Source organism: Trachypithecus francoisi, unplaced genomic scaffold (genome assembly GCF_009764315.1).
Source record: "Trachypithecus francoisi isolate TF-2019V2 unplaced genomic scaffold, Tfra_2.0 Lachesis_group3, whole genome shotgun sequence".
NCBI classification, from domain to species: Eukaryota; Metazoa; Chordata; class Mammalia; order Primates; family Cercopithecidae; genus Trachypithecus; species Trachypithecus francoisi.
In genome coordinates, this window is record NW_022681468.1 from 142,003,259 (window position 1) to 142,015,558 (window position 12,300).

General features: G+C 38.2%; 2 protein-coding genes across 6 annotated transcripts in view; one reads left to right on the top strand and one right to left on the bottom strand.

Moving 5' to 3' along the window:
• Window positions 1–4,230, top strand: part of MYEF2 (myelin expression factor 2) — a 54,957-nt gene extending 50,727 nt beyond the window's left edge. Inside the window, exon 18 of one of the 5 annotated variants that reach the window (XM_033190214.1) lies at window positions 1,431–1,594. In XM_033190214.1, the coding sequence (XP_033046105.1) occupies window positions 1,431–1,594 (164 nt within the window). Of the gene's footprint in view, window positions 1–1,430 lie in introns of all 5 variants that reach the window. The other 4 variants (XM_033190210.1, XM_033190211.1, XM_033190213.1 and 1 more) reach the window with 4 other exon arrangements.
• SLC24A5 (solute carrier family 24 member 5) overlaps window positions 1,832–12,300 on the bottom strand; it is a 28,334-nt gene continuing 17,865 nt past the window's right edge. The window contains exons 7-9 of the mRNA XM_033190215.1: window positions 11,708–11,914; window positions 3,234–3,335; window positions 1,832–2,476 (exon numbers count right to left, since the gene is read on the bottom strand). Coding sequence (XP_033046106.1) covers window positions 2,154–2,476; window positions 3,234–3,335; window positions 11,708–11,914 — 632 coding nt within the window. The 3' untranslated portion in view covers window positions 1,832–2,153. The remainder of the gene's footprint in view (window positions 2,477–3,233; window positions 3,336–11,707; window positions 11,915–12,300) is intronic.

Genomic DNA, 12,300 nt, shown 5'->3' on the forward strand with positions numbered 1-12,300 from the left:
GAACACATTTAAAGACTATCTGGCATGTGTAACAAGATACTGGTTTTGTCTCAGTATGACATGTATTATCTTAGACCATTTAATTAGTGTTTAGTAGGTGAGCAGTTGACTACCAGTTGGTTTTCAAAAAGAAATGCGGTAATAGGGAGTGGATGAAAAAGTGAAAGTACAAAGTAGTCCATCATGTTATAGGTAAGAGATTATTCAGATCAAGATTTCCGCAGAAAAAAATCTTCCTTATGGATTGATATTAAAATTTGATCTTACCTTCTGGAAAGGGCTTATGCAGTTTTTTGACAGGCCCTCTTGTTTTTACCTTTCTCCTTTTTTTTCTCCTCGCTTTATAGAACTAAATATGTCTGGCTGTCTGATTTGGTTGCCAGACTAAAATTAGCCCATAGTGATCTGGCAACTATAATATTTAAAGTCTTCTAACTTGATTTGTTTTGACATTTACATCTAGTGGGGAGGGAAATATTTTGGTAAGTAGTCACACCCTAAATTTATGACCTGTTTGGATTGAGTGACCATGTATCCCAGTTTGCCTGGGGATAGTCTAACTTTACATCTGTTACTTATGTGTAATTATTGATAACTCCCCTTTTACTCTCAAAAGTGTTCTGTTGTGGTGATGAATTCTTGTGGCCACTTTGTATTTTGATAAATGGTATTGATTTACTTCAGATACCAGTCTCTAGAGTTAGCAATGATATAACTGCATAAGGACAGGTTTCTGGTTTTCTTCCTCTTTCCTGAAGCTTCTCTGAGATTCTCCTTGACATCACTGTTTTTACCTTTATTGATTTAAATCTATGCTATCTTTTCCCATGACTATTTCTGTAGCATATTTGGTGCCATTCTTAGACTTTGAGCTCAAATTATGATACTGAATAAATGGCTTTGGCACTGTGGTTGCAAAGCAGAATTAGTGGGGCCCTTTGTAGCCTGATAGAAATTAGATTTCTGGTCAGTTGCACTTGTTTGCAGGGGATAAAGGAGTGAAATGAGGATAAAAGGGAAGGAAGAGAGAGATTAGGGAGACTGGGCAGTAAGCAACCATTTATTCTAAAAATAATTTTGTTTAAATGTGTAAGTTTATTATAGGGCATGGTGAGTTGGTGGCATTTTGTGCTAGCTTGACTTATTGCTTATAAAATTAACCTCAGGAATTAGGGATTTAACATAAATAAAATACATTAAATCCTAAGAAAATCTTTCCTGATTCCAGTTTTGTATATTCTAATAGCTATATATTTATTACTTTATATGAATTGTATTTTACTCCAAATATAATGCTTATATTATTTGCTATTTTAAAAAATGATGTTTTTAATCAAATTATCACAATTGGCTATGAGGAATTTCAGACCTATAAAGTGAAATATAACTCATTTAAACTGACTAGTAATTCTGTAACTTTTATTTTACAGGTCATGTAATGTTTGCAGAAATAAAAATGGAGAATGGAAAGTCAAAAGGCTGTGGAACAGTTAGATTTGACTCCCCAGAATCAGCTGAAAAAGCCTGCAGAATAATGAATGGCATAAAAATCAGTGGCAGAGAAATTGATGTCCGCTTGGATCGTAATGCATAATTTCAAGCCATGGTTGGAACATTCCTACATCTGTTTTGCTGAATCTCCTAGTAAAAGTCATTTTTTTTAAAGTAATATTGTATGCTTACAAAAGCTGTAAAAATGAACTTTTAAAACTCCCACCAGCTTTTAACAGTATAATGTTAAAAATATACTGTAAATTTTTGTTAATCTCAAGTTTGGGTTTTTAAAGACAGCAAGTCTGGTCATTCAGTTTAAATGAATGGTTATACTGTTTTTAATGAAATAAGCCATTTTCTTGTTGTTTTCAGTACTACATAGTTGGATTTGTTTGTTCTAGTTTCTCCAGTTTTTGTCAACTTATTGTATGGTAAAACAGATTCTCCCCCCACCTCCAAAAACTTCTGTTTTATAATATGTAATTGTTCATGAAAAGAAAGGGCTCAGAAAAGTTAGGATATGATTTTGGTTGGTTTTAAATTACTGTAAGTTTTAGATTCTAAGGTTCAGGATTTTAAAAATTTGATTTAAATGAAGAAATTGATTTTTCTCTCTGCCCCTCCCTGCCATTCTTATTTTCTGCATAACACTAATAATATCAACCTCCACAGCCCCTTATTTTATTATTTCCAATAATTCCAAGTTCATATAGAACTGATAATGTAGCAAGCCCCAGGTATGATAATAGGCAGACTATTCCCAACTTTCTGTCTAGTTTCCAACCATTGAAGTGAACTGCTAAAAAAAGAAAAATAATTGAAATATTGAGAGAGATGGTTATGTAAGTTAGTCCTCTGCTGTTGACTTCTATAGGAGCTGATCCATTTATAAATGCAGTTTTAATAAACCATGGAATACCAAGGCACAACATATCAAACACATTGGATCCCACGATGTTAGACATAGCCATATCTCCTTTCCCTACAAAAGAAAAGCATATTGTTAAAATGTGCTTACCAATACTGTATTTTATTAATCTTCATAAGAAAAGAAACACTGGATACTTTTTTGTTGTTGATTCATTTTGGAAAATTGTTAGAGCAAAAGTCTTACTGAATTTGTATTTTTAAATTTTTCTTGGGTTAGTATTTAAAGTCTTAACATTTATTTAATTATATTTATTAAACCATTTTTCAATAAGGTATATAGCTTACTTGTTGCTTTTCATTGTAATTTAACATGGTTAATTACTATTTAATGCACATTTCAAATGAATATTATTTGGGGGATTAGATTGTGTGAAATTAACCTGCTATTAAATAGTAAACTTTTCCTCTTGAGTCACTTTTTTTTTGCCCTTCAAAGTATGTTACTGAGAAAGTAAACTCTTTTTTTTTTTTGAGACTGAGTCTTGCTCTGTTGCCCAGGCTGGAGTGCTGTGGCGTGATCTCGGCTCACTGCAACCTCCGCCTCCTGGATTCAAACAATTCTCCTGCCTCAGCCTCATGCCACCATGCCCGGCTAATTTTTTTATTTTTAATAGAGACGGGGTTTCACCGTGTTGGTCAGGCTGGTCTCAAACTCCTGACCTTGTGATCCATCCACCTCGGCCTCCCAAAGTGTTGGGATTACAGGCATGAGCCACCACACGCGGCCGGAAGTAAACATTTTTAAAGCTACTTTTACTCATTCTAGCCATGTAGAATGACCATTGCAGCTTGAGGGACCTAGTTCTTACCTTTTCTTGCGACCAACACGCTTGTAATTGTGTCTGGTATGCTTGTTCCTGCTGCTAATAAAGTAAGGCCCATTACTGTATCTGGAATTTCTAGTGTTTCCCCTGTAATAAACAGATATTTCAGGTTACAAATCTTAAAGATTCACTAACCATCCTTTGCAGTTATTTTGAGTATTTCCTTCCTGAACAAAAATAAAATAGGCACTTTTAGAATTCAGAACCAATATGTGCTTGCTTAGTTTTTTAGCTAGCAACATATTTGAATCAGGCTGGTAGTTTGGGTAACCCAGGTAGCACAGATTTTTAATGACATATCTAAAGATGTGTAACAGCCAAAATTCTGCCAATGAGAAATTTTCCTGTTTGATATTCTTACAGAAGATGTTTATGTCCACCATTATCTCATCAGGGCTGTGCTGAATATTTGCTAATGAGACTGATCATTCCTCTTTTTCTTTCTTAAAAATTTGTATTAAATTAGAGTTAAGCAAATTAATTATAGCTATCTTTAAGCTATAAATGTGTTAACATGTATATATACCATTTATTAATTTCTACTTTATTGATATACCTTAATTTAGTGGGCTTTGGCAGGGTGGGGAGGGGGAACATTCATTAATCTCTCGGGAAAACAAAACCTGTTTGTTTTCTACCTGTTTGTTTGCAGGAGTCTAACATATGGTCCCAATTTATTAATACTTCTGTTAAATTTGATGTCAGGTCAACATTTATCAGAAATGTATTTATTCTCAGAAACAACCAGAGAGAAGTTAAAAAAAAGTTAAAACATATGTAACTGTTCTTTTAATGTTGTAATTGAAAACTTGGTTTAGCATATTTTTTGCTTTTTCTTAAAATGCCAATTAAAATAACTTAATTAGAAAGTAGCTTATTTATTGCATGCTTACATATTGATACTGGAATTGGAATTGGTTAATTTCCATTACTGGCTTTGCTAGAATTCATACGTGCATAAATAACACTAATATTTATAATCTTGGGGGCTGTTCTGTGATCTATTACATGATTTTTGCTTTCTTTTTATTTTCTTTTATTTATTTATTTATTTATTTATTTATTTTTTATTATACTTTAAGTTCTAGGGTACATGTGCATGACGTTTATATCATGTATAACTCCCCAATGCAATCCCTCCCTCCTCCCCCCTCCCCATGATAGGCCCCAGTGTGTGATGTTCCCCTTCCCGAGTCCAAGTGATCTCATTGTTCAGTTCCCACCTATGAGTGAGAACATGCGGTGTTTGGTTTTCTCTTCTTGTGATAGTTTGCTAAGAATGATGGATTCCAGCTGCATCCATGTCCCTACAAAGGACGCAAACTCATCCTTTTTGATGGCTGCATAGTATTCCATGGTGTATATGTGCCACATTTTCTTAATCCAGTCTGTCACAGATGGACATTTGGGTTGATTCCAAGTCTTTGCTATTGTGAATAGTGCCGCAATAAACATATGTGTGCATGTGTGTTTGTAGTAGAGTAATTTATAATCCTTTGGGTATATACCCAGTAGTGGGATGGCTGGGTCATATGGTACATCTAGTTCTAGATCCTTGAGGAATCGCCATACTGTTTTCCATAATGGTTGAACTAGTTTACAATCCCACCAACAGTGTAAAAGTGTTCCTATTTCTCCACATCCTCTCCAACACCTGTTGTTTCCCGACTTCTTAATGATTGCCATTCTAACTGGTGTGAGATGGTATCTCATTGTGGTTTTGATTTGCATTTCTCTGATGGCGAGTGATGACGAGCATTTTTTCATGTGTCTGTTGGCTGTATGGATGTCTTCTTTTGAGAAATGTCTGTTCATATCCTTTCCCCACTTTTTGATGGGGTTGTTTGTTTTTTTCTTGTATATTTGTTTGAGTTCTTTGTAGATTCTGGATATTAGCCCTTTGTCAGATGAGTAGGTTGCAAAAATTTTCTCCCATTCTGTAGGTTGCCTGTTCACTCTGATGGTAGTTTCTTTTGCTGTGCAAAAGCTCTTTAGTTTAATTAGATCCCATGTGTCAATTTTTGCTTTTGCTGCCGTTGCTTTTGGTGTTTTAGACATGAAGTCCTTGCCCATGCCTATGTCCTGAGTGGTACTACCTAGATTTTCTTCTAGGGTTTTTATGGTATTAGGTCTAACATTTAAGTCTCTGATCCATCTTGAATTAATTTTTGTATAAGGGGTAAGGAAAGGATCCAGTTTCAGCTTTCTACTTATGGCTAGCCAATTTTCCCAGCACCATTTATTAAATAGGGAATCCTTTCCCCATTTCTTGTTTTTGTCAGGTTTGTCAAAGATCAGATGGCTGTAGATGTGTGGTATTATTTCTGAGGACTCTGTTCTGTTCCATCGGTCTATATCTCTGTTGTGGTACCAGTACCATGCTGTTTTGGTTACTGTAGCCTTGTAGTATAGTTTGAAGTCAGGTAGCGTGACGCCTCCAGCTTTGTCCTTTTGACTTAGGATTGTCTTGGCAATGCGGGCTCTTTTTTGGTTCCATATGAACTTTAAAGCCGTTTTTTCCAATTCTGTGAAGAAAGTCATTGGTAGCTTGATGGGGATGGCATTGAATCTATAAATCACCTTGGGCAGTATGGCCATTTTCACGATATTGATTCTTCCTATCCATGAGCATGGTATGTTCTTCCATTTGTTTGTGTCCTCTTTGATTTCACTGAGCAGTGGTTTGTAGTTCTCCTTGAAGAGGTCCTTTACATCCCTTGTAAGCTGGATTCCTAGGTATTTTATTCTCTTTGAAGCAATTGTGAATGGAAGTTCATTCCTGATTTGGCTCTCTGCTTGTCTGTTACTGGTGTATAAGAATGCTTGTGATTTTTGCACATTATTTTGTATCCTGAGACTTTGCTGAAGTTGCTTATCAGCTTAAGGAGATTTTGGGCTGAGACAATGGGGTTTTCTAAATATACAATCATGTCATCTGCAAACAGGGACAATTTGACTTCTTCTTTTCCTAACTGAATACCCTTGATTTCTTTCTCTTGCCTGATTGCCCTAGCCAGAACTTCCAACACGATGTTGAATAGGAGTGGTGAGAGAGGGCATCCCTGTCTTGTGCCAGTTTTCAAAGGGAATTTTTCCAGTTTTTGCCCATTCAGTATGATATTAGCTGTGGGTTTGTCATAAATAGCTCTTATTATTTTGAGGTACGTTCCATCAATACCGAATTTATTGAGCGTTTTTAGCATAAAGGGCTGTTGAATTTTGTCAAAAGCCTTTTCTGCATCTATTGAGATAATCATGTGGTTCTTGTCTTTGGTTCTGTTTATATGCTGGATTACGTTTATTGATTTGCGAATGTTGAACCAGCCTTGCATCCCAGGGATGAAGCCCACTTGATCATGGTGGATAAGCTTTTTGATGTGCTGCTGAATCTGGTTTGCCAGTATTTTATTGAGAATTTTTGCATCGATGTTCATCAGGGATATTGGTCTAAAATTCTCTTTTTTTGTTGTGTCTCTGCCAGGCTTTGGTATCAGGATGATGTTGGCCTCATAAAATGAGTTAGGGAGGATTCCCTCTTTTTCTATTGATTGAAATAGTTTCAGAAGGAATGGTACCAGCTCCTCCTTGTACCTCTGGTAGAATTCAGCTGTGAATCCATCTGGTCCTGGACTTTTTTTGGTGGGTAGGCTATTAATTGTTGCCTCAATTTCAGAGCCTGCTATTGGTCTATTCAGGGATTCAACTTCTTCCTGGTTTAGTCTTGGGAGAGTGTAAGTGTCCAGGAAATTATCCATTTCTTCTAGATTTTCTAGTTGATTTGCGTAGAGGCATTTATAGTATTCTCTGATGGTTGTTTGTATTTCTGTGGGGTCGGTGGTGATATCCCCTTTATCATTTTTTATTGCGTCTATTTGATTCCTCTCTCTTTTCTTCTTTATTAGTCTTGCTAGCGGTCTGTCAATTTTGTTGATCTTTTCAAAAAACCAACTCCTGGATTCATTGATTTTTTGGAGGGTTTTTTGTGTCTCTATCTCCTTCAGTTCTGCTCTGATCTTAGTTATTTCTTGCCTTCTGCTAGCTTTTGAATGTGTTTGCTCTTGCCTCTCTAGTTCTTTTAATTGTGATGTTAGAGTGTCAATTTTAGATCTCTCCTGCTTTCTCTTGTGGGCATTTAGTGCTATAAATTTCCCTCTACACACTGCTTTAAATGTGTCCCAGAGATTCTGGTATGTTGTATCTTTGTTCTCATTGGTTTCGAAGAACATCTTTATTTCTGCTTTCATTTCGTTATGTACCCAGTAGTCATTCAGGAGCAGGTTGTTCAGTTTCCATGTAGTTGAGCGGTTTTGATTGAGTTTCTTAGTCCTGAGTTCTAGTTTGATTGCACTGTGGTCTGAGAGACAGTTTGTTATAATTTCTGTTCTTGTACATTTGCTGAGGAGTGCTTTACTTCCAATTATGTGGTCAATTTTGGAATAAGTGCGATGTGGTGCTGAGAAGAATGTATATTCTGTGGATTTGGGGTGGAGAGTTCTATAGATGTCTATTAGGTCCGCTTGGTGCAGAGATGAGTTCAATTCCTGGATATCCTTGTTAACTTTCTGTCTCGTTGATCTGTCTAATGTTGACAGTGGAGTGTTGAAGTCTCCCATTATTATTGTATGGGAGTCTAAGTCTCTTTGTAGGTCTCTAAGGACTTGCTTTATGAATCTGGGTGCTCCTGTATTGGGTGCATAGATATTTAGGAGAGTTAGCTCTTCCTGTTGAATTGATCCCTTTACCATTATGTAATGGCCTTCTTTGTCTCTTTTGATCTTTGATGGTTTAAAGTCTGTTTTATCAGAGACTAGGATTGCAACCCCTGCTTTTTTTTGTTCTCCATTTGCTTGGTAGATCTTCCTCCATCCCTTTATTTTGAGCCTATGTATGTCTCTGCATGTGAGATGGGTCTCCTGAATACAGCAGACTGATGGGTCTTGACTCTTTATCCAGTTTGCCAGTCTGTGTCTTTTAATTGGAGCATTTAGTCCATTGACATTTAAGGTTAATATTGTTATGTGTGAACTTGATCCTGTCATTATGATATTAACTGGTTATTTTGCTCGTTAGTTGATGCAATTTCTTCCTAGCCTCGATGTTCTTTACATTTTGGCATGTTTTTGCAATGGCTGGTACCGGTTGTTCCTTTCCATGTTTAGGGCTTCCTTCAGGGTCTCTTGTAAGGCAGGCCTGGTGGTGACAAAATCTCTAAGCATTTGCTTATCTGTAAAGGATTTTATTTCTCCTTCACTGATGAAACTTAGTTTGGCTGGATATGAAATTCTGGGTTGAAAATTCTTTTCTTTAAGAACGTTGAATATTGGCCCCCACTCTCTTCTGGCTTGTAGAGTTTCTGACGAGAGGTCTGCTGTTAGTCTGATGGGCTTCCCTTTGTGGGTAACCCGACCTTTCTCTCTGGCTGCCCTTAAGATTTTTTCCTTCATTTCAACTTTGGTGAATCTGGCAATTATGTGTCTTGGAGTTGCTCTTCTGGAGGAGTATCTTTGTGGCGTTCTCTGTATTTCCTGAATTTGAATGTTGGCCTGCCCTACTAGGTTGGGGAAGTTCTCCTGGATGATATCCTGAAGAGTGTTTTCCAACTTGGTTCCATTTTCCCCCTCACTTTCAGGCACCCCAATCAGACGTAGATTTGGTCTTTTTACATAATCCCATACTTCTTGCAGGCTTTGTTCATTTCTTTTTCTTCTTTTTTCTTTTGGTTTTCTCTTCTCGCTTCATTTCATTCATTTGATCCTCAATCGCTGATACTCTTTCTTCCAGTTGATCGAGTCGGTTACTGAAGCTTGTGCATTTGTCACGTATTTCTCGTGTCATGGTTTTCATCTCTGTCATTTCGTTTATGATCTTCTCTGCATTAATTAGTCTAGCTGTCAATTCTTCCACTTTTTTTTCAAGATTTTTAGTTTCTTTGCGCTGGGTACGTAATTCCTCCTTTAGCTCTGAGAGGTTTGATGGACTGAAGCCTTCTTCTCTCATCTCGTCAAAGTCATTCTCTGACCAGCTTTGATCCGTTGCTGGCGATGGGCTGCGCTCCTTTGCAGGGGGAGATGTGCTCTTATTTTTTGAATTTCCAGCTTTTCTGCCCTGCTTCTTCCCCATCTTTGTGGTTTTATCTGTCTCTGGTCTTTGATGATGGTGACGTACTGATGGGGTTTTGGTATAGATGTCCTTCCTGTTTGATAGTTTTCCGTCTGACAGTCAGAAGGACTGTCTGTTGGTCTGTTGGAGATTGCTTGAGGTCCACTCCAGACCCTGTTTTCCTGGGTGTCAGCAGTAGAGGTTGCCGAAGATAGAATATTGCTGAACAGCGAGTGTACCTGTCTGATTCTTCCTTTGGAAGTTTCCTCTCAGGGGTGACTCCACCCTGTGAGGTGTGGGGTGTCAGACTGCCCCTAGTGGGGGATGTCTCCCAGCTAGGCTACTCAGGGGTCAGGGACCCACCTGAGCAGGCAGTCTGTCCGTTCTCAGATCTCAACCTCCGGGTTAGGAGATCCACGGCTCTCCCCAAAGCTGTCAGACAGAGTCATTCGCGTCTGCAACGGCCCCGCTCTTTCCCCTAATGGACTGCAGCTGTGCGCTGTCCGCAGAGGTAGAGTCTACAGAGACAGGCAGGCTTCCTTGAGCTGCTGTGAGCTCCACCCAGTTCGAGCTTCCCAGCGGCTTTGTTTACCTACTTAAGCCTCAGCAATGGCGGGCGCCCCTCCCCCAGCCTCGCTGCTGCCTTGCGGATAGATCGCCGCAGACGGCTGTGTTAGCAGTGAGGGAGGCTCCGTGGGCGTGGGACCCTCCCGGCCAGGTATGGGATATATTCTCCTGGTGTGCCTGTTTCCTTAAAGCACAGTATTGGGGTGGGAGTTACCCGATTTTCCAGGTGTTGTGTGTCTCAGTTCCCCTGGCTAGGAAAACGGATTTCCTTCCCCCTTGCGATTCCAGGTGAGGCGATGCCTCGCCCTGCTTCAGCTCACGCTGGTCAGGCTGCAGCAGCTGACCAGCACCGATTGTCCGGCACTCCCTAGAGAGATGACCCCAGTACCTCAGTTGAAAATGCAGAAATCACCGGTCTTCTGTGTCGCTCGCGCTGGGAGTTGGAGACTGGATCTGTTCCTATTCGGCCATCTTGCTCCGCCCCCCAACTCTTTTTATTTTCTTAATATCAAATGTGTTCTGGCTGAGTGAATTTGGATAGATATAATATGCAAGCTAATTGGACTTTTTCATTTTTCTCATTAAAAAAGGAAGAAATAGTCTGCTTTTTGCTAGCATACTATTCTAAGACTTACACTAATTTGGGAAAAGTCATGGGTCAACAAATTTTTGTGTCTGTGAGGGGCCAGATATTAATTATTTAGGCTTTGCAGGCTGTATGATTTCTGTTGTAGTTATTCAGCTTTGCAAATGTAGTGTGAAAGCAATCATAGATAATATGTAAAACCTTACTGATAAAAACAAGCTGGGGCCGGGCGCGGTGGCTCAAGCCTGTAATCCCAGCACTTTGGGAGGCCGAGACGGGCGGATCACGAGGTCAGGGGATTGAGACCATCCTGGCTAACATGGTGAAACCCCGTCTCTACTAAAAAATACAAAGAACTAGCCGGTCGAGGTGGCGGGCGCCTGTAGTCCCAGCTACTTGGGAGGCTGAGGCAGGAGAATGGCGTAAACCCGGGAGGCAGAGCTTGCAGTGAGCTGAGATCCGGCCACTGCACTCCAGTCCAGGGGACAGAGCGAGACTCCGTCTCAAAAAAAAAAACAGAAAAAAACAAGCTGGGTTATTTTGGCACATAGGCAGTAGTTTGTTCACCTCTACTATAAGTTAATTTGGGTTAACCTTTGTAGGAGAAATTACAGATTATTTTTGTCTTTGTTTATAGTTTTTTTGTTTAGAGACTATAGTGGATTATGGCCAAGCAGCAGTAGTTATTTAAGTCTTAATCATGAAGGTAGTAGAAACCTAGAATAAAACTTTTATACCCTTTTCACTCATTTCATAGTATGTTTGTAGTGCCATGTTGAAAAGCCAAATAAAATATAATCCAGTTAAGCAGTGAGCACGCATTGTTTTCCCAAAAATAGAGCTCCTTGCTTTTTTTTTTTTCATTATGGAATGGAATTCAATATAAAGAGTATTGTGGACCCCATGGAATGTGATTAAATTATTAGCATAATAAAAAGATATCCTATGAATTTGATTTCATTTATAAGATCTCTTGAATTGTACCCCAGGCTGAATAACAGTGGAAAATACAGTTTATATATAGTAAGCAACTCACAAACCCAAATGATCTTGTTACAGTAATACTTAATCATTTTGTAAATGGTACTAATCTTCAGTCTTGCTGAAAAAGAAATTTGCTATGTAGCTAGACTACTTTGAGTGAACATATGCAATTCGTTAATATATGAATATTTTCAAGTTGTGCTATTGTACTTAAAATACATACCAGTTATTGTGACCATCCAAACCAGGATATATGTAAATGCAGATATCCATATTGCAGACATGGAAAAGGTTATTACAAAGTAGTTTTTCCAAAACTTTGTTCTACAATCTGGTGTGGTTAGGAAAAGTAATGTAATAATAGGAAGGGATAATACCCAAAAAATTCTTTTTAAGTCTGCTTCAGGCATGTTGAAAACACTTGGTGGATCTGTTGTGGAAAAATTAAACACTTTTGAGTTTTCTCAAATGGCTAATTAAGTTATGCCTATTTAGAAAGCTATATTGAAATAAATTAGCTGTATCAGTTTTTAAAAGGCTGTTTAAAACATTTGAGTACCTCATTACTGATATTGCTGGTGAAAGAAACTAATTGAAACTTTAGGACAGACAATGTAAGATGTGATACTCAGCATTTCTTTATTTGGGACCTTAAAGCTATCAAAATGTCTTGGACCATTTGCTAAATATATTATAGATAGTTTTTATGAAGTGTCAGTTGGACATCTCATGTGGATTGTCTTCAGTACTTTTTGCTTAAGGGATTAACCTGGCTTCTAACTTGGCTACTCCAGTTGTCTCCACTTCACAATATTG